The 22,612-nt window shown below is 46.9% G+C and overlaps 1 protein-coding gene across 2 annotated transcripts in view; it reads left to right on the forward strand.

Moving 5' to 3' along the window:
• Nucleotides 1-10,535, forward strand: part of PAX7 (paired box 7) — a 118,791-nt gene extending 108,256 nt beyond the window's left edge. Inside the window, exon 9 of one of the 2 annotated variants that reach the window (XM_010385569.2) lies at nt 6,492-10,535. In XM_010385569.2, the coding sequence (XP_010383871.1) occupies nt 6,492-6,607 (116 nt within the window). In that variant the 3' untranslated portion in view covers nt 6,608-10,535. The remainder of the gene's footprint in view (nt 1-6,491) is intronic. The other variant, XM_010385570.2, reaches the window with a different exon arrangement.
• The last annotated feature ends 12,077 nt before the right edge of the window (nt 10,536-22,612 follow it).

Raw genomic sequence — 22,612 nt, forward strand, 5'->3', positions numbered from 1 at the left:
GCATATGAGTGTGTAAATGTGTGACTGTGCATGTGTGTAGCCATGCATTGAGACATGTACACATGCTTCAGTGTGTCTGTGATTGTGCGTTTGGGAGTACCTGTGTGTGGACACACATACTGTGTGTGCAGTGTGTAAACAGGGGTGAGGGTATCAGTGCATGTTTGGGTATGTCATAGGTGTGACTGTGGGTACGTGTGTATGGATGTACATCTGGGTGTAGACATATACCATGTATAACTGTGTGTGTGTGAATGTGTGCGTGGGGATCTGCATGTATATTTGAGAGCAGGGTGCACGCATGTGCATGGGAGAATTTCCGGAGGGTCCCAGGGTGACCTCCTGACCCAGCCCATGTTCCTGGGCATGGAGCAGGGCACACATGCTCTTGATAAATATTTTAGAGTGACCTCAGCGGGAGCAGCAGCACCAGCCTGGGGCGGGGGTTAGTCACACCTAAGCTCGGTGTCCTGCTCCAGGAGCGCCTGCTCAATTCGGAAATAAAATTAACCCCAAAGTCAGCATGGGGGCGGCAGGGGAGGGGATCAAAAGGGAAGGGGCCTAGGAGGCGAGAAAGGAGGGTTTGTTCTCTTGCTTGGGCAAAGCCAGCCAGAGCAGCTTCCTCCTCCCCCACCTCCCCCAACTCCATTCTTCTCTTTTCCATCCTCTCCTTCCACTCCCTTCTCCTCCTCCTCTCACTCCCCTTCCAGCTCCACCCCTGCTGCCCTGGCTTCTCCAGGAATAGCTCAGAGCTCCTCTTGGCCACATTCTCCAGCCCTCCCCAAAGGGAGCCCCGCACAGACCCCACCTCACCCCACAGAGACTCCAGGCTTGAGCTGAGAGGGAAGGACTGGAGGAAAAGTCCCCTCCTCTGCCACCAATTAGTGTGGGCCAGCCACACCCTTGCCTCTCTGAGCCTCAGTCTTCCCATCTGTGAAATGGAGGCCACAGATTAGACTCAGCCATCTCAGAGTGTTTCCACTGCACCACCTCCCTCTCCTTTGGCATTTTGGAGGTCCCGAGACACATCATGTTCCCACTAACCACTTGCCCCACATCCCTGGGCAACTTAATCCATCTATGGCCGGGATGCCCCGGCGTGTGTGCAACAATCCCATGTCCCGGACTGTGCCCGTGTACGCCCAGGTCCACCTGTCATCCCTTGACGCCTGTCCTCTGCCCAAGTTCATCCCACAGGGCCCTGGGCAAAATGCGTGCTCCTCATTCATGTCATTCTCTAAGTTATTTGTCCCCAGGTTGCAGGTGCAAAAACGAGGCTCAGAGAGGCTAGGCAGCTTCTCCAAAATCCCACAGCATGGCAATGGTGGACCCAAAGTCTCCTAACTTCAAATCACAGATTTGTGGAGGCCACTCAGCAGCGATACACACCTGAGCCCACCCACGCGTGGATTCACGTCCACGGCTTCACATGCACCTGCATATGGACAGATGCACACGCAGAGAGAGGGATATATGTGAGTGTTCACTAATATGTAGACACACAGCTTTAAGATATAAATATACAAAATGTGCATGTGTAAAGGAAGGAGGAATGGCCATTTATTGAGCATCTACTATGGGTCTGGCATTTCATCCTCATGCCACCCTATGCAGTGCACGTGGTTATTCCCATTGGACGGATGAGGAACTAGGATCCAGAGAGGCTGTTTGCCCAAGGCCTCCCGACAGGCCATACCAATATGTACACAGCCACACCTGCAGCCTGGTCCCTGGAGAACCACCTTCAGGTGTGCATTGAGCGAGCATACACATGGGCCAAACCGTTAGGCTCCAGAGTCCTCCTCCTCCTCTCCGTGGGCTTCTCATCTTCCCAGGGACACCTTCACTCCTTTTCCTGCTCTGGCCATTGTCCATCCACCTGTCTGTCTTCCCTCGTCTCTGGAGGGGTGGGGGCAGGGGCCCAGGGATGGGCACACGGCAGATTAATATGGCCCTGGTGTTCCCAGAGGCCAGGGCCGTACTAATGATGGGGCTGATAGAACGCAGAAGTGTGAAAAGAATTTTAATAGATCTGACAAGTCTAATAAGAATTTGTGTCTAGAAGGGTCCTCCTCTGGGGCTGCGAGCTGACGAGGCGCTAACGGCTGAGATTGTTTACCGGTTGGCATCACCACCACATCTCCTGCCAACTCCCAATTAATCTAATTTGAGACATTTAGAGCCCAGGCATGGGCACGAGGCAGAGGAGGGGAGATGCGTAAAGACAGAGGGACAGGGAGGGCCGTTGACGGAGGCCATAATAAGAAATGTCACAGCCCTGCCCTCGCTGGCCCTTGGGCTCCACCCCAGGGAGAGGCAGGCTCTGCAGCCTGTTGGGTGCCCTTGAAGTTGGCAGGGTCATCAGGAAAGTTTGGCTTCCTGGTGTTTCCTTGGCTACCTAGACAGGGCCTGGCAAGCTCCTACTGCGTGCTGGGCCATGGGCTGGTCGCTGGGAGAGGCTGACAAGAATAAGGCACACGGAGTGGCCAGAGGCACAGGCAGGACCAATGCAGGCTCCTCCATGACATGCGCTGCATGTGACTCTGGGACAGTGACCTCTGTGCCTCAGTTTCCACATTTATAGAAGAACACTCATACCTAAAGCACGGGGCAGTTGAAAGAAATAGGTGTGGTCATGCCTGCCAGCACACAGTAGGTGGTCCACAAGTGAGGGTGCTCACTTTGTTCTCATTATTATCCAAAACCAGCGAAAATTAGAACGACCATATTTATCCAAAGGATGGGAATCAGTGTATCAAAGGGATACCTGCACTCCCATGTTTATTGCAACACTATTCACAATAGCCAAGATATGAAATCGACGTAAGTATCCATCAGTGGATAAATGGATAAAGAACATATAGTATATATACCCAGTGGAATACTATTCAGCCATAAGAAAGAATAAAATCCTGTCATCCACAGCAACATAGATGGAACTGCAGGTCATTTTACCAAGTAACATAAGCCAAGCACAGAGAGACAAACATCACATGTTCTCATACGTGGGAGCTAAGAAGATTGGCCTCATGGAGACAGAGTCAAATGATGGCTACTAGAAGCAGGGAAGCAGGGAGGGGGATGAAGGGAGGTTGGTTAATGGGTGCAAACATACAGTTAGATAGGAGTAAGTTCTAGTGTTTGATAACAGAGTAGGGTGACCACAGCTAACAACAATGTATTGTGTATTTCAAAATAGCTAGAAGAGAGGACTTGAAATGTACCCAACACATAGAAATGATAAATACTGGGCCAGGCTCAGTGGCTCACACCTGTAATCCCAGCACTTTGGAAGGCCAAGGTGGGCAGATCACCTGAAGTCAGGAGTTTGAGACCAGCCTGGCCAACCTGGTGCTGTCTAAAAAATACAAAAATTAGCCAGGTGTATTGGTGGGCACCTGTAGTCCCAACTACTTGGGAGACTGAGGCAGGAGAATTGCTTGAACCCAGGAGGTGGAGGTTGCAGTGAGCCGAGACGGTGCCATTGCACTCCAGCCTGGGAGACAGAGTGAGACTCCATCTCAAAACAAAACAAAACAAATCAAAAAACAGAAAAGATAAATCCTGAAGGTGATGGATGCCCTAAACAGCTTGACTTGATCATTACACATTCTATGCATGTAGCAAAACATCACAGGTACCCCAGTAAATATGTGCAAATATTATGTATCAATTGTTTAAAAAGCCAGAGTTCTCAGCCCACCCACAGGAATACCTGGAGAGGTTGGTGCGAGAGGCTGGCATGGTGTGAAGTAAGGAGGGGAGGCAGTGGCTGCTGTGACTCAGGGAAACTGTCACCTGCCTTGGCGGCGTGCCCTTGGACAGATCGCTTATACTGCCTGGAGCAGAACATGGGATCAATGTAGAATTTGGGGTGTAGAGCACCTTGTGCACTCTAAAATGCCGTGTATGTACAAAGGGTTATTCTCTAGGAGTCTGAAGGGGTGGCTGGGAGCTAGGCTCAGACTGCCTGGGTTTGAATCCTGGCTCCGCAACTTATGAACTGTGTGATCTTTGAAGTGGTACAGTCTCTCAGAGCCTCAGTTCCATCATCTGTAAGATGCAGATACCACCACTACCAGCCTCATAGAGTTGTTGTGAGAGTTAAATGGAAAATGAGCACAAAATGCTTAGAACAGGACCGGGATAGAACAAGCTCTCTGTAAACACTGGCTCTTCCTCTTTCTATTCCTACTGTCCCTCTAAGAATGAGGCTTCTTAACGGGATGGACCCTGGAGTCCGGGTAAGGCAGGCTCCCAGTAGTAGAGTTAGTGTGGCCAGGGCTGCAGGGTCTCCCCAAGGCCAGAGATGGGAATGGCCCTACCCTCACACAGAGGAAGGGGCAGACCCAAGGCAGGGCCAGGCTGGCTGCCACCAACTTTGCTCTACCATCTGGGAGCCTGGAGGCCAAGTGACTTCAGAGGAAGGCTGGCAGTCCCCCGGGGCTCAGCTCAGACCCTAGGCAGACTTAACTTTCCTCTCATCACCCACCCTGGAGCCTGGTAAGCAGAGGGGCACAGGGTTCAGACACTCCAGAGAGACCCCAGGGCATTTGCACATCCTTTGGGAATGTCGAGGGCCAAGCCCCTGCGTGCTCTGTAACCACCATCTTAAAGAACACTGTCTCACTTCATCCTTATAGCAGCAGCCCTGGAGGAGGCTGGACTTTGTTTTCCCCATTCTACAGACAAGGAAGCAGGTCTAGAGAGGTCAGGTGATGTGCCTAGGGCCACAGGAGCGGGAGGTAACTGGGACTGCAGCCACCTCATCCGCTGCTCCATCTCCTCCTGCCTGCATCAAAGGCCGTGTTCCGCTGCTTCCAAACCCACATCTCTCGAGCTCACAATGTGCCAGGCACAGTACTAGCTAGCCACTTTGTACACATTTCTCCTTTAACCTTCATAACAGCTCCTCAGATAGGTGCTGTCACGATCCCCAATTTACAGACAAGGAAACTGAGGTTTGAATAGATGAGGTGGGATGCGTCAGATCACACGTTAAAAGTTGGCATGTGCAGGATTTGAACCTCCGTCATTTGAGCCACTAGGCAATACGGCCTCCCATGGCTCAATGATTGGCACTGCCCACCTGGCCTCCCTGGCCTCGTCCTCAGGCCATGCCTATCACCTTTTGGTTCCACCCACCTGCCCTAGGCAGAAACCTCCAACCTTGGGGAAGCATGTAGAGTGCTACAGGGTCCCCTGTGGGCAGGTGACAGAACAAGTGTTGAGCCAGGCCTCGTAATTCCTAATGCAGTATTCTTTCCATCTTCCTCTTGCTTCTGGATCCTACAGATCCCAGGGGTTTGGACTGGCCACAGCCACAGATCCCAGCTTGGGAGGCAGCATCCCTGTGCCTCTGGAGGCCTTGGCCACACCGCAGCCAAATCATTTGGTCAAGGCTGATTTCTATTGTAGCCTCAGAAAGGCAGAATTAGTACAGTCAAGACAGAACACATGTACATGCAGGTCAAGGGTCATCCCTGCACATACACACATGTAGAGGCAGGTACCTGGCTCAGTTGGAACTCACCTGTACACAGTGCCTGCACGTGCACTGGCATTCCCAAAGTTCATCTATTCATAAAGGTGCATACAACTCACACATGTGCACGTGTGTGTGCAAATGTTGCTCTTGTGTGGACATTCATGTGCAGGCCAATTATTCAAGGAAATTCTTGTTTCCGTTGTTCACACACACAAGTATGCACCACTCTCAGGCACATACACCCTCAGACACTCATCTATCTCCTCTGGGTGACCAGATAGACAGAGCTACAAATCTCAGCTCCCTGCATATCTGTGTCCTGGCTCCTTCTGCATGGATCCCTCAGCTCACCCATAGCCACTCTGGCCTTGCAGCAAAGGTCTTGCTTTGCCTTATCTGTAAGCTGGGCACAGATAGAAAAGGCAGAGAGACCTTGCCCTCATCATTATCTGCACTCAGGGATTCACAGGGCCTTATCCATAGCAGGTGTATGTAGTGGGCTTATTGAGGGGTGGTTAATTCTTTTCTCAGCAACGTGGATAATCTTCTGTGCCTCCCTAGGAACTTACCAGAGAGCTGGGCACACAATGCATTAAATAAATATTTGCTGAATGATTAGAGAGGTGGTGAGAGAAAGAGCTTCATGAGGAGATGGATAGATGGAAGAATGGATAGATGGACAGATGGATGATGGATGAGTGGATGAGGTATGGATAGAGGATGGATAGACAGAGGGATGGTTGGATGGATGGATGGATGGATGGATGGATGGATGGACAGAATGGATGGGTGGATAGATGCATGGATATGGCTGGATGGATGAGAGGATGAGTGGATAGAAGGTGGAAGGATGGTGGATGGATGAAAGAAAAGATGGATAGACATGGATGGATGGATGGATGGATGGATGGATGGATGGATGGATGGATGGATGTAAATAGAGTGAATGGAAGAATAAACAAAAAGAACCTCGATTTCTAGGAGAGTCTCTTCTTTTTTCCAGCTGCTGTTGATTATCTGGCCAAAAACGTGAGCCTCTCCACCCAGCGTCGCATGAAGCTCGGGGAGCACTCCGCTGTGCTGGGACTCCTGCCTGTGGAAACTGGCCAGGCCTACTAGGGCCCCCGGGGCGACTTGCCCCAGCCCAATTCCCAGCCCAACCCTGACTGACCCCTGAACCTCCCCGCCTTGCCTCCTCATCCCCCTGGAGTCCTAGGGGGCCAAGAAAGGAACCCACCTGCTTCTCATTACTGGCCCCCTGGAGGTAGACAGCCAGCTTGTCACTCAGCTGTGGTTAGGGATCCAGAGTGATGCCCTTGGAGTCTGCTCCCCACTTTCGCCAAGGAGGGTTTCTGGTCAGCCTGAAGTCCTCCCCTGTCAAATCCCATGTTGGCCTCTGTGCCATCTCAGGCATGGAGATCAAGGCCCACCTTGAACACCTTGGGCACCCAGAGGAGGATGATGCCTGAGAGGAAGTCCTGCAGCCCTTTGGATCCCAACTCCAGCGGGTGCCGTAGCTAGAGGTGGAGGTGAAGTGTTCAGGGCTACTCTCAGCTGGATGTACTGGGAGCCAGCCCTCCTAGGAGGTTCTCTGGCTCAATGTCAGACTGGCAGCCCTTTCCTCCTCTAGACATTGGGACTCCAGCAGAGAGGGGACCCTGGCTTTGGGGTCTTCCCAGGGGAGTCAGCAGAGGGGCAGTCTCACCCCCACCCAGGAATTTGAAGGACTTCAGAACCCTCCCCAGACACCTCTACTAGGTGTACGGGGAAATCTAGCACAGTCAGGGAGACTGGGGAGACTAGGAAGAGGCTTAACCAGAGGGTAAGGGCACGTGGGGGTGGGGCTTGTCAGCCATGGGCCTGCCCAGGATACAAGGACCCAACTCAGGCTTCTGGAAGCAGAGGGCTCTTAGCCTGAAGCCCAAGTTCCCACCATGTCCAACCTATCTGGGGCCTGGGGAGCCCACAGAACTTTTCAGTTTCCTGCATTAGCTGAATCAGATGAGATGGGGAGGGGATAAAGTCTTGAGGATACATGAGTAGAGGAGCATGAAGTGGGCTCAGAAGGGACTTTCACAACCAGGTCCCTTTGTTTGTGGGAGGGCAAGCCTTTGTTGCTCAAGGCTTCAGCTCTCTGCCTGCAAGTCCACACCCCAGGGAGCTGAGATTTTGCCCAAAGCCTTCCGCAGAGGCCCGAGCCCGTCCTTACCATGCCCCATCCTCTAGGAAGAGGCCTCCATCTTCCCCAGACCCCTTTCAGTTTCTGGGGATGCAGAGAGCTACCCTCAGAGCTTTGGAGGAGGGTTCTAGACTGGACAGGGATTGTTTGCCTCACAGACAAGACAATTCCCCCTGGCATGTTGTTAGGGGCATATTGTTGCCCTGCCCAGAGTGGCATCTTTGAATGTTGCCTCTGTCTTAGCCAAGAGGTCCCCGCCTCCTGATCTGGCACAGCTGAGCTGAGGCAGATGTGACCAGTTTCCAAGCTACCACCCCTGAGCAGAGGGAGATGTCAACAATTCCAGAGGAGAGGGAAGAGGCACCTTCCTTGACCATGCCAGTGGCCTCCTGAAGTTCCATTCTCTTAAGAGCTGGGACCTTGGGGGGATGATTCAAACCCCTGATTCCTCCTTCCTGGGAACTTTTTCTCACCTTTACCTATTTATCAAAATCATCACACCTATTTACCATCACTGTCGCTGTAATCTACATTCCATCACCTTTATCAGGTGCTGCTGAGTACAGAGTACTTGGGATGGGAGACACAGCACTGAATTCACAAACATTGGACCAAACTGCTTGTCCCCACCTGGGTTCATGAGGCCACCTCTTTGCTCAATCCATGCCTCTTGCCCTCAGCCAACAAGACATTCCTAGAGGGAAAGGGCTGCTGCTCTGGGAGTCAACCTGAGTTCCTCCCTCCTGGGGAGCTGGGTTGGCAAGATTCTAGGACAGTCTCCTACATGGACGTCACCTCTGTGACAAATGTTCACCTGGTTCTCATCTTCAGACTTGGTGATATCAAGCCTGTCCTGGACCATGGCCAGGCTGGCTCATATCTCTGGTTTAGAGAAACCAACGAATAACTGGAGACAAACAGACTCTTTGGTAGCGGCGGACACATGTGACCCATCAAGGTCAACCAAGGTTGCAACTGGAGCGTCCGCTGCAGGAGACTTTTGGTTCTTCACGTTCGGGACAAAAAAGAAGACTCTGTTGTCCCTTGGTTTTGTAGCTATCACAGCAGAAAGCAGCTCTTCCTGAAGACCACTCTTCATCATCCACATTCCTTGAATGGCCAATCCTTCCACCTGGAGGCCTGGCTCAGAAAGTGTCTGAGTCTCCTGACACCCTCTGTGACTCAGGAGCAGGGATCTCAGGCAGGTGACATCAAAACCACCCAGCCCCGTCCCCAGGAAGCGACAGTCCAATGCTAGGATCAATCCCAGATGTCTGATCCCGATGGTGAAATGGAACCAAGACCTGCTTGGGAATAAACCAAATGATTTCTCATAACGTTGAACATAAGTTCTCCCAAGCCATCATCTTGGTAGAAAATGGGACTTATTCCTTGAGGGGTCCCACCCGCTTCAGAAAGAGGCCCTTGATCCTGATAGGTTCTCTCTAAAACCCGTATATTAACGTGTCTGGCCAACTTGGGTCATAAAATTCAGCCTTGTGTTGGCAACTCGAAACATCACCAGAGAGGTGATGTTGAACGAGAGACACAAGGCCTCCATCTCTTTGGGGTTGACCACAGCCTGAGAAAGAAGGCCTGGGTTCCAGCGGCCAGGCCGTCCCAGATACAACCCCCCTCCATCCCTGTAAATAGAGTCTGTAGCAAAATAAGAGCTGCTTCCTCCAACTTACCACAAGTCGCTGTTGGTCGTCTCTAAGGGGGCTCTCTTTTGAGTTCATTGTACAATAGTTGGAAAACGTGGTGATGTGCTGTTCGTTTGTAGAAAGTTGACTTTTTATAAATATATATATATATACTAAAAAAGGAAAGAAATCCCCCACAGTGCGTGTCGTGCTAGTGCCAGAGACCATCTGTAGGGATATATCTTCATATTGTGTGTTTCAAATTATGCATTCCAGGCTCTAGTGGGTTCTTTCATTCTTGTTCCTTTATTTTTTTCATTTGGTATTTCTCTCTTGCTATATAAAGAAAAAAAGAAGTGATGTGTAAGAACCAAGCTATGCTTTTGTACTTCCATTTTATACTTGATTTACCTTTGATGGTCTTTTGCTAGAGGAACACGAAAGGGCAGAGCAAACAGAGAACTAGGGGGATAAGAGAGAAGGAAAGAAGAATGGAGAGAGAGGTTTGCTCAGAAGGACAAGGAAGAGTCAGATTGAAATCTGACTCTGGCTTGAGAACAGGACAGATCCCAGAGTTTGACCACTCTGCCAGAATCCAATGTTTTAACATGGAGTTGGTGAAGTATCCAAGATTTTGGATCCTGGGACTCAGTGAAACTCCATCACCCAACTAAAAAGATATTCTCCGGGACCTCTCTCAGGCTGATGTTCTTCTCGTCAAGCTCCCGAATGTGTCTCGCACTGTTGGACACTTTTTTGGGGGTACACAGCTCTTCTCTCCTCCCCTCCTGCAGAGGCACCAAAACCAAGACCAAATGGGGGTTCTCTAGCCGGCAACTTGAAACGCTCCGAGACTTCCGTGTATTTGATGTTTCTTCAAGTCAACTCTGACATGGCCAACTCCCTGACCTGGGAAATATCTACATAGTACTCTAGATCATTCCTTCTTCCTAGTAACTGCAACTTTATTGCTTCCGTGTTTGACTCACAGCCATTTTCCCCCATGCAGAAGTGAGTGGGTGTACGTGAGGGTGTGAGTGGGGTGTGTGCCTGGGAGTGTGGGCGTGAGGTGTGTGTTTAAATATAATCACACCATAATTTATTCAGCTATATGGAGTAGTAGATTAGAAAGAGAAACTGGTATTTGCTTTAACTACCTGCTGCTTGTAAGCGCTTCCTCTGTAACTCAGGCGTAACTGTTACACATTAAAAGAAATTAAAAGCATTTTGAAGGTTTCGTGTACTCAATTGATTGTCATTATGCAGCTGCTCCAAAAGGGACTCTGAGGGTTGTCCAAGAAGCCTTTGGACCTAATTTAGAGGATCAGGGTAGAAACTGTGTTTCTCTTGCTCCCCACTGTGTCCTCTAGTGCCAAGCAGCTGTGAGATTTCTAGTGAATGCCTAATCAATATTTGATCAATGGATGCTGTTGCTTTAAGCCTCTCTGTGAGCTCACAGAAATAGCACAGTGTCAAAGAATAAGGTGAAACTTTAGTTCTCTTCACCAAAACAAACTTTTCCTGCTGCTAAGCTTAGAACCCTTGGTGGCTCTCTCCTGTTACAAGGGATTTGGGAGGTAGAAGACAGCTCAGAAACTTACATATTGCTTGGAAGCATACGGGGATTCTCGGGCAATTTTCTGGTTTTGTTCTTTTTTAGAGATGGGGTCTTGCTATGTTGCCCAGGCTGGAGTGCAAGGCTATTCACAGGTGTGATCATAGCACACTGAAGCCTTGAACTCCTGGGCTCAAGTGATCTTCCTGTCAGCATCCTGAGTCGCTGGGACTACCAGTATGCCTGGGCTCTTTTTGAATTACTGATGGCGAGATCTCCAGAGAAAGCTGTAAGGGAATGAAGGAAGCAAGATGGGACAAGTAGAGAAGCTGAGCAAAGAGGTGGTTTTACCTCGCGTCCAGCTTCAACCTGATGCCACAAGGAGCTCTGGAGTATGGATTGTAGTACCAGAGTAGTCCCACCTTGAGGCCAGGGGCTGGCCTTTTGTACTGTATCAGTCAGTCATTGACTGCTGGCTGTCCCGGTGATGTGGGTGGGTGGGTGATGTGTAAGTGATATATAAACTATCTGCCCAAGCATCTCTAAAGTGGCTCTGATGGGTTGCAAGCACTTCTGCAGAGAAACTAAGCCAAAGGTTTGTTGTCATGCAGGCAGCTCAGAGAGTGCCTGCATCGCTTGGAGGTGTCCATCACAAGTGCTGGGAAAGCAACACAACACATGAGGTGCTGAGTGCATGAGGCCAAGGAGCTCCACAACATAGCCTGCCCTTGGAGACCCCCCACTTAGGGAGCTTTCCTAGAAGCACCCCCTGCCCCCAGAGACCTTTGTGTACATCCCAAAGAAAGCTGAGGAATGTAGTTTTCTACCCAGGCACATGACTGCCCAGAATAAAATCAGGTTTCTGTATATAAAGGAAAAGAGGAGATGGATATTGGATAGACAAGTGTATCAGTCAGCCACAATAATGCTGCATAACAAAGCAGTCTCTCTTCCTGGTTTCATTAATCTGCACACCTTATGGTGAATGAGTTTCAAAGCCTTTCCTTGGACAAAACTTGCTAGTGAGGGAAAGGAGTTCCTTAGATAAATGAAGCCACTGAGGTGGGAGGGACACACAGGACAGGGAGACCAAGTGCAATTGCACCTGCTGTGTGGCTGAATCTAGAATATCTGGTCCTCCTGAGGGTACAGATTCCACAGCTCCACCACTCCCCTCCCTAGGCTGCCACTGACTTACTCTGAACAGAGATCATTTTCCTACTCCTGACAATGTAAACAGCTACAGTGGGCAGTGGGAACTCATTTCCCAAAGGCAGCAGGTTGAGGGGCATTCAGAGCTCTAGTCACCTTAGCTCTTAGCACCTTAGTTCAGAGCTCCAGTCACCTTAGCCACTTTTTGGAAGAACTAAAAAGTGCTTCCTTAGGTAAAGCCCCACCCCTTGCTACCCTCTGTGTAACCATAGGAAAGTCACTTCCCCTCTGCTGTCTTGTCTTTCAAATGGAGGTAGTCTGTCCCACTGTGTCAGCATAGACTACATTAACCAACAACCCCAAAGGTTGGTGGCTTAAAACACCAAAGGTTTGCTTTCTTTTCATCCATATTCACGACCACTACTCATCCTAGTCAGCCTGATGGAGACAGGCATCCCCTTGAGCATGCTGGCCTCAGGTACCCAAGGAAAGACAGAGCAAGTGGATCAGGTACTGGCTTTTAAAGCTTCCACTCAAAACACAGGACACATCTGCTCACATGCCATTGGCCAGAGCAAGTCACATGGCCACACTGCACTTCAAAGGGAGCAGGGAGGTGTAATCTACCACTTGCCTGGGAAGTGGGAAGGGGGACTACACCCGCTTCCCAGAGGGTTTTTATGAGGATCAGGAGGACAAGCAAACACCTTCCTGAAGCACCTGCTCTGTGCTCCTCTCCAAGGTGGGCCCTGGAGGGAGGATGGAGCAGGGAGCCTCATTAAAAAGAACAGGAGACATACATGGCCCCTGCTCTGAGAGAAGGGGAACACCATTTAATTGAGCTCCTAAGTGGCTCCAGGCAGCAACTTTTTGTGTATCATCAGTGTAACAACAGCCTTGTGAGGTGGGAATTTAACCTCTTGATGTACAGGAAGGAAATCAAGGGTCAGAAAGTTAAAGTCTTGGCTCAAGCTCACACCACTAGTCAGTGGTAAAGACTGAGCTCTCCATGGTCATGCCTGATTTTAATATCAAAGCACTGGGGAGATGGAGCAGGGGTCTTGTGTGAGGGTGAATCCCCAGGGTCTCTACCCCATAGAAAAGAGGTGGGGCTGCCTTCTGCTATGGGGCTCACATCAGAGGGGCTACCCCAGGTCAGGGAGCTCCACGGGTCACCTTCTCATCTGGCAATGAGATGCCTACCAGGAAACGCTCAGGTATTAGCAGCGGAATGACCCCTCCCAGAATTCACACACATTTATTCTCTTGGGCATGTTGGCTAGAACTAAGAGCTTAAGAGAGAAACACTAATATTATGTACCAGGTACTCCACATCCATAGTTTTAGTTAACCCTCCCAACATCCTGCAAGGTAGGCATTGTGAATCTCATCAGACAAATGAGGACATGGACCCAGAAGTGAAGTAACTGGATCAAGCCTCCCTCAACTGGAAATTGAAGAAGGAGGGATTCAAACCCAGATCTGCCTGATCTCAAATGCCTTGTCCATCATACCAGGCTGCTTCCCCAAAGTCGAGCTATGACACTGGTTAAACTAGAAGGACAGTGCTTATTGAAAGGAAATGTAACAGTCAGCTATGTCACAGTAATGCTGCGTAACAAACCACCTAAAAACTCAGTGGCTTAAAACAACAAGCATTAATTCTCACATTCACAGGTTTGTAGGTTGACTATGGTTGGGCTAATCTAGGCATGGATGGTGTGATAGGCACAATTTTAAGATGTCCCCTAAGATTCCTGGTCCCTGGTGTATATACCCTATTTAGTTCCCACCCCTTGAGCAGGATCTGTGAATATAATGGACTAGTCACTACCTTCACAGGGTTATGTTACCTGGCAAAGGTGATGGAATAGTCAGTTACTCTCATGATTACGTTACATTACATAAGACTTCTGCTGGCTTTGAGAAGTAAGCTGGCCACATGGCTAGGATGTTAAGGCATCCTCTAAGAACTGAGAGTGACCCTTGTCCAACAGCCAACAATAAAATGGAGACTTCAGTCTTACAGTCACTAGAAACTGAATTCTGTCAAAAGCCCAAATGAGCTTGGAAACAGATTCTTCCCCACACAGGCCTTCAGATGAGATCATAACCCTTGCCAACCCCCAATTTCATCCTGGTCAGATCCTCAGCAGAATTACCTAGCTATTCTGCATTCAGACTTTGACGCGCAGAAACTGTGAGAAAATAAATGAATGTTGAGTTAATCCATGGAGTGTGTGGTACTTTGTGATGCAGCAATTAGAAAACTAATACGGACAAGCAGCTTGGCTTCAGGCTGCAAGTCTGACAATATTTGTTCTGGGAGCCCACTAAGAAGGCAGCTTCTAGGCAATGATTACAAATCATGAGTTCAATGGATGTTGTGGGGGTTCCAGTTCAATCTCCGTTTCAAGCTCCTTCTCTTGTCAGATTCACTGACATCCCATGGCCAATGCAAGTTTCATGGCCAGGCTCAAAGTCAAGGAATGGGGATGTATATTCCACCCATCTTAAGGCATGAAAAGAGTATAAATGTCTAATTCTGTAACAGTGAAGAAGTAGGACCCATTATTCAGGAAATTTAGGGGAAAATTCCTCTGTCTGTTTCTACCTCTTCCACTTCCATGGATACACAGCTGATCAATAAGCAGTTACCTCCAAGATGAGTTTAAAGTTCATGAAACCCCATACCAGCCCTGTCACATTGGTCCACAGAAGATAGGCCTCCAAGAGAGAAATATGGGACTTAGGGGAAGTCAGGTGAATGTCAGAGTATTAGCAGGAGTATCAGGATGAAGTTTGTGGGGTATCAGGAGAAGCTTTGGACATGTGAACACCAGCAGGAGCATTCCCAGGCAACAGGGCAGAAAAGTTGACATAGAGGTGGCTGGTTTCCCTGGGACCTTGTGCTGGGTCCCACCTAATTGACCCTACAGATCCCTTCCTCCTTTTGTGAAGCCAGGTTTGAGGTAAGCACTTTAGCTGCCCATACTATAAGGATAACCATTTTTTTCTGCATCAGGCACTTTACATACAAGATTTGACTACAGTTTTAAAACAGCAGACTCTGGATCCAAGCAGCCTATGTTCCAATCCTGACACCACTACTGTATAATCTTGAGCAAGTGGTCTAAACTTCTTTGAAGACTCAGTTTTCTCATCATCTATAAAACTGGCATAATAATGGCACCAACCTCCAAGGTGGTTGTGAGGATTAAATGAGATCACAGAATAAAGAAATCAACCTAACTTTCTTTAGCCCTATGTTTTGCACGTTTATTTGATCACAGAGCCTTTTATTGTAGGAATGCTTATTAACATTACAGGGAGAAGCTTGGAGCTCTCCAGCAGCCAGTGGAAAAGTGAGAAATCTGGAGAGTTACACAACCACTGCTGTCACTGAGAAAATAAGAATCTTACTAAGGGTAGGTTCAAAGATTTCTACCCTTCAAAAGGGTAGATTCAAATAATTTCTCTCTGGGAAAAGACTGTGTGATACAATAAATAAAAACTCAGGAAACTTGTGAAATGTATAAATATGAGTTGTGAGGGATTGTTTCTCACAATGGTCTTCCATGTAGGTTGATAGCAGTTTAGTAAATATAACCCTGCTGGCAGGTGAGGAGAGATGAGAACAGGATATAATCTAGATACTGAGTTCCTTGATGTGTTCATTTGATCTAGGGATCATTTGGTAACATCTAGAGAAGGAGGGTAATCCCATCAAGAAAATCATACTTAACATGACCTTTTAAGAACCAGGCTTTTGTTTAATGGCAAAGAACTGAACAATATACACTCTGGAAAATTTTTAGAGTGTGAATTATGTAGATATTTAGAGTTTTTATAGGCAGCATTATCAGAATCTGACAATCTCTATTTTTTAAGGTCTATGTTTAGATCTTTTACATTTAATGTAAAAGTGATGTAGCTGGATGTAGGTCTACCATTTTGTCTTTTTTTATCCTTTTAACCTCGTTTGTTCATCTGTTTCTGTGTTCCCTTTGTGCTGCCTTCCTTCAGATGATTTTATTTTTTTTTTATTTTTTTTTTTATTTTTTTTTGAGACGGAGTCTCGCTCTGTCGCCCAGGCGGGAGTGCAGTGGCCGGATCTCAGCTCACTGCAAGCTCCGCCTCCTGGGTTCACACCATTCTCCTGCCTCAGCCTCCGGAGTAGCTGGGACTACAGGTGCCCGCCACATCGCCCGGCTAGTTTTTTGTATTTTTAGTAGAGACGGGGTTTCACCGTGTTAGCCAGGATGGTCTCGATCTCCTGACCTCGTGATCCGCCCGTCTCGGCCTCCCAAAGTGCTGGGATTACAGGCTTGAGCCACCGCGCCCGGCCAGATGATTTTAATATATTTTAGTATTTCATTTTAGTTTATCTATTGACTTTTTGCCTATATCTCTTTCTACTATTTTTTGATGATTGACCTGGGGATTATAATATACATACCTAACATTTACAGTCTACTTAGAGTTAATTTATCCCTGTAAATAAAAATGAAACATAGAAGACTTACAATCCTTGATATTATAGTTGTCCTATGTACATACATTGAACCCTCCCAGACAATGTTATATTTTATAATTATATATTTTAAAGAACTGAAGAGAAGAAAAATAGTGTATTATATTTATCCAGATATCTAACATTTCTGTTGCTCTTTCTTTATTCCAAGTTTTCCTCTGGTATCGATTCCCATCATCGAGAAGAACTCCCTTTAACTTTTCTTTCAGGGCATTTCTTCTGGTTAAGAATTCTCTTAGTCACAATAGTGAGATCGGGTTGTTTAAAAGTGTTGCAAACCACCGCCTTTAACTTTGTTTCTGCTCTGACCATGTGACATGTCTGCTCCTACTTGGCCCTCTGCTATGAGTAAAAGCTCCCTGAGGTCCCCCCAAAAGCCAAGCAAATGTTGATGCGGTGCTTGCACAGCTTGCAGAACTATGAGTCAATTAAACCTCTTTCCCGGCCGGGCGCGGTGGCTCAAGCCTGTAAGCCCAGCACTTTGGGAGGCCAAGACGGGCGGATCACAAGGTCAGGAGACTGAGACCATCCTGGCTAACATGGTGAAACCCCGTCTCTACGAAAAATACAAAAAACTAGCCGGGCGAGGTGGCGGCCGCCTGTAGTTCCAGCTACTCGGAGGCTGAGGCAGGAGAATGGCCTAAACCCGGGAGGCGGAGCTTGCAGTGAGCTGAGATCCGGCCACCGCACTCCAGCCTGGGCGACAGAGCAAGACTCCGTCTCAAAAAAAAAAAAAAAAAAAAAAAAAAAAAAAAAACCTCTTTCCTTTACAAATTACCCAGCCTCAGGTATTCCTTTATAGCAACACAAGAACAGACTAACACAGGGGTGGAAGTGAAAATGTGACTTCCAAGTCAAAGGATTAAATTGTCGTATACGCTTCTCTAACAATCTTTTCCCCTACCATATTCATCAGAGAAGCTGCATAATCCAGAAAATGCAGCTACATGATGATGAAATCTAATGGATGCAGATGCTGAGACCTATGGCAGACTTTGTAAGATAAAAACACAAAACCTTGCTGTATTCAGGAACTGAGATTTTGAAGTTGTAGATTACTGCAATTTATCCCCACTAATCCTGAATAATATCCCACATGAGAAATATTTAGTTTCTAAAACATGTCTCTAGAGTTTAAAAAAATAAAAAAGATACCAAGAATTAACAGATTGAACTACAATGATGAATACATCATTATACATTTGTCAAAATCTGTAGAATGTACAGCACCAAGAATACACCCTAATGTAAACTATGAACTTTGGATGATAATGATGTTGGTGCGGCTTGGATCTGTGTCCCCACCCAAATCTCATGTTGAATTTTAATCCCCAATATTGAAGGTGGAGCCTGGTGGGAGGTAATTGGATCCTGGGGGTGGATTCTTCATGAATGTTTTAGCACCACCCCTCAATGCTGTTCTTGTGACGTGTGAGTGATTGAGTTATCACGAGATCTGGTTGTTTAAAAGTGTGCAGCACCTCCCTCTTCTCTCTCTTCCTCCTGCTCCAGCCATGTGAAGACACTTGCTCCTGCTTTTCCTTCTGCCATGAATAAAAGTTTACTAAGATCTCCCCAGAAGCAGAAGCCACTATGCTTCCTGTACAGTCTACAGAAGCATGAGCCAATTAAACCTCTTTTCTTTATAAATTACCCAGTCTCAGGTATTTCTTTACAGCAGAGTGAGAACAGATTAATACAGATGTGTTGAAGTAGGCTCACCAGTTTTAATAATGTACCCCTCTGGCGTGGGATGTCAACAGTTGGGGAGGTTGTGCCTGTGTAGGGATGAGGGGTACCTGGTAACTTTCTGTACTTTATGCTTGATTTTTCTGTAAATCTAAATCTGCTCTAAAAAAATTAGGTCTATTTAAAAAAATTCATGGATTGAGATATTGTGTTTTTTAAACCACACATTTTAATGTTGATATCTATTTCTTATTTCTCTGCTATAATGAGAAAATTGGCATTTCTTTCAACGTGTCTTCAAATTCTTATGAAATTTTTGTTAATTACATTATTATTTTTATTTTATTATGCCCATATCAAATTATCTTCTGTTTTATAAACATAATTTTCATAGTTGTTACGTCTTACATGTCTATTTAATAAATGGATTAAATGCCCATCACAAATGCTTTCAACATGGTTTCTATAAAACATTTTTTAAAAGAATCCTCTTAGTTTTCCTTCATCTAAGAATATCTTTCTTTTGCTTTCATTTCTGAAGGATATTTTTGTTAAATAAAGAATTCTGGGTTGACAATTATTTCTTTCAGAAAATATGTCCCAATGTTTCTTCTAGCATCTATGGTTTCTGATGAAATATTCACAGTTATGAACTGTTGTTCCTTCTTATGTAACATGTATCGTTCTTCCGACTACTTTAACAGTTTCTCTTTGTTTTTGGCTTGCAGAATTTTTGTTAGCTTGTGTCTGGGCATAGGTTTTTTAAAATTTATCTTCTTTGGGCTTTACCAAACCTCTTGAATCTGAATACTTATGAATTTTTCTCCATTAAGTTTGGAAACTTTCCAGCCATTACTTCAAAAAATATTTTTCTGTATCCATCTATCCATCTCTTACTCTTCCTATTCAGGTATTCCAGTGACAGAAAGGTTAGAGTTTTGGGGGGTTTTTTGTTTGTTTTTATCCCTTAGGTCTCTATTCTGCTATTAAACTCATTCAGTGATTCTATTTCGTTGCTAAGAATTTTTATCTCTTCACTCATTTTAATACCTTTACCTTATGAGGTACGGTTATAATGGCCCCATTAAAGTATTGAATGATTCCAACATCTGGGTCATCTCAGGGTTAGCATCTGTTGATTGTATTTTCCCTTGAGAACTGGTTTAGAGTTTCCTGGTTCCTGGACTGTCAACTAATTTTGGACTTTCTGAATATTGTGTTGTGAGACTCTCAATCCTGTCAAAATCCTCTGGAGGATGGAATTTTTGTTTGTTAGGTGTTTTTTTTTTTTTTTTTTTTTTTTTTTTTTTTTTTTTTTTTTTTTTTACTGTTTTAATTGAGCAGGCCATCAAGCTATTTGATGTCCAGAACCCAAGATCCATCTTGCCTTCCAAGAATGATAGTTTCAACTTCAGTCCAGCTTTGAAGCCTTTGCTATGCTGATTGGGTCTGTCCCACCCAGAAGCTGGTCTCAGACTTGGGCAGTGTTTTACATCATCATTCACTTCTCAAATCCTTCGCATTTTTTAAATGTGTATTTCATGCATGCATCACTTGAAGGTGAACCTGGGACTTATTCCAGGTGAGCCTGGTTCATGCACAAAACTAGGGGGCTTCCTTCTCCATCCCTCTCCTCTTGGAGATTTCGTCCACATCCTGTCACTTCCAGGGGTCCCATTTTCTAGTCCCTCTGGCCAGAAAAATGGCATTCTCTGAGTGTTTTAACCTCCCCTGCTATCATACAGATGCATGTGACTGGGTCTGCCCTTAGGAAGAAGGCACAAGAGATTTTAAAAGATTTTTAAAACTCTAGTCATAAAGAGATTCACCATTTGTCTCATGTATTTGGAAATGAAAAATAAAACTAGACTCTTTCCACACTCTTCACAAAATGGGGGGCCCCTCTGCCTGGCTCCTCTCTCCGGGGTGACAGGTTTTCTCTCCGGCCCTTAGGTGCACCCGTGGCACCAGCATCATCACAGAAGTGTGGCTTCACCACTAGGGTTGGTCTCAGAGTAGGTAATTTTTTAAAAGAAGAAAAAGAGGCTGGGCACTGTGGCTCATACCTGTAATCCCAGCACTTTGGGAAGCTGAGGCAGGTGGATCGCTTGAGGCCAGGAGTTTGAGGCCAGCCTGGCCAACATGGTGAAACACTCACTCTACTAAAAATACAAAAATTAGCCAGGTGTTGTAGCGGGCACCTGTAATCCCAGCTACTCCGGAGGCTGAGGCAAGAGAATTGATTGAACCGGGCAGGCAGAGGTTGCAGCGAGCAGAGATCGTACCATTGCACTCCAGCCTAGGCGACAGAGAGAGATTCTGTCTCGAAGGAGAACAAGGAGAAAGAAGAAGGAGAAGGAGAAAGAGAAAGAAGGAGAAGGGAGGAGGAGGAGGAGGAGGAGGAGGAGCAGGAGGAAAGAAGGACAAGGAGAAGAAGAAAAATAAAATAATATTTTCTCATGTTTTCCAGCCCAGAGGTATATTTTTTTCCTGATCCTATGGCCAGAAAGACAATTTCCAATCTGTCCCAGCTGCAGGTAAATGGAGTCCATATGACCTTGGTCCTTGTGTGTCAGGATGCAGACTCGGCGTGATGCTTTGAACCCTCCATAGAGTGTCTGTCCACTGACTTCAGCATTCTGTGCCTTCTTTTTGTTTTATTCTGAGACAGGGTCTCGCTCTGTCACCCAGCTGGAGTGCAGAAGCACGATCTCGGCTCCCTACAACCTCCACCTTCCAGGTTCAAGTAATTCTCCTGCTTCCGTCTCCCGAGTAGCTGGGATTGCAGGCTCCCGCCACCACACCCGGCTAATTTTTTGTATTTTTAGTAGAGACAGGGTTTCACTATGTTGGCCAGGCTGGTCTTGAACACCTGACCTCATGATCTACCCACCTCAGCCTCCCAAAGTGCTGGGATTACAGGCATGAGCCACCACACTGGGCCTTTTGTTTTGTTTTGTTTTTTTGAGATGGAGTCTCGCTGTGTTGCCCAGGTGGGAGTGCACTGGTGCAATCTCAGCTCACAGCAACCTCCACCTCCTGGGCTCAAACAATTCTCCTGCCTCAGCCTCCCAAGTAGCTGGGACTATAGACATAAGCCATCATGCCCAGCTAATTTTTTTACATTTTTAGTAGAGACAGGGTTTCACCGTATTGGCCAGGCTGGTCTCAAACTCCTGACCTCATGATCTGCTTGCCTTCTTGGTTCCCCAGTTTTGTAGGTAGTCCTAAAAATAAAACAGAAAATTTTTGCTTCTCTGTAGATAAGAGGTCCAAGACGCAGGTGCGAATTAGCAGCTTAATTTAGGGGTGGCTGAAAAAGAAAATGAACGTTGTGCTAGTATGAACTTAATAATGACGCTGTGTGTCTCATCTATTTGAACAGCTTTAAAACAGCTAATCTCAAAGCAACATTTTCCTGAGAACCTGGCCTATGCCAGCTCCTGCCCAAGATGGTTCAGAAACAGCTTAGCTGGGGAGAGACAAATAGAAAACTTCAGTGGTGCATGAGAGAGGCTCTGAGAGGGAGGCCAGGGGAAGAGCATCCGCTTCAGTGGTTCTGATCCCTGGGTCAGAATCCAAACCTGGCAGGCCTCTAAAGCTTACCAGAGTGACCCCACCTCAGCCAATTGTATCAGCATCTTGGTGAGGGGTGGCAATAATTTTTTTTTTTCTGAGACAGGGTCTCACTATGTTGCTCAGACTGGAGTGTAGTGGCATGATTTCAGCTCACTGCAACCTCAATCTCCCTGGCTCAGGTTATCCTCTCACTTCAGCCTCCTGAGTAGCTGGGATTACAGGGGCACCCTGCGCTGCCCCATGCCCGGCTAATTTTTCTATCTTTTTCAGAGACAGGGTTTTACTATGTTGCTCAAGGGGCTGGTCTTGAACTCCTAGGCTCAAGTGATCCTCCAGCCTTGGCCTCCCAAATTGCTGGGATTGCAGGCATAAGCCAGTGCCTGGCCTGAGGTGGGGGTAATTTTTGAAGTGTCCCAAGTGATTGCAAACTGTAGCCAAGATGAAGACCCCCAACCATCTGGGTAGAGGCATCTAGATCTACCCAACAGTGCATTTGGTCTCATGGGATGCTGAAGGTAGATCGGAAATCAGGGAAATGAAAAGTGCCGGAAGCAGAAGGATCTTCATCAACATGCGTGAGATCAGGTGTACTTGTCTGAAGTGAGGGCTGGAAGAGGGGGAAAGACCAATGCGAAGACTCTACAAAGGGAACAAGACATGCAGGGCCACAAAGTCATGCCAATAATCCTACAGCCTACGGTGCTCCCCTAGTTCTGTAATTTTTAATCAAATGTCACTTTCCATTGTCTGATTTTATATTTTCTTCATCCACTAGCATCCTCCTTGTTGAATG

The sequence above is a fragment of the Rhinopithecus roxellana genome, chromosome 12, assembly GCF_007565055.1.
Source record: "Rhinopithecus roxellana isolate Shanxi Qingling chromosome 12, ASM756505v1, whole genome shotgun sequence".
In the NCBI taxonomy this organism is placed as follows: Eukaryota; Metazoa; Chordata; class Mammalia; order Primates; family Cercopithecidae; genus Rhinopithecus; species Rhinopithecus roxellana.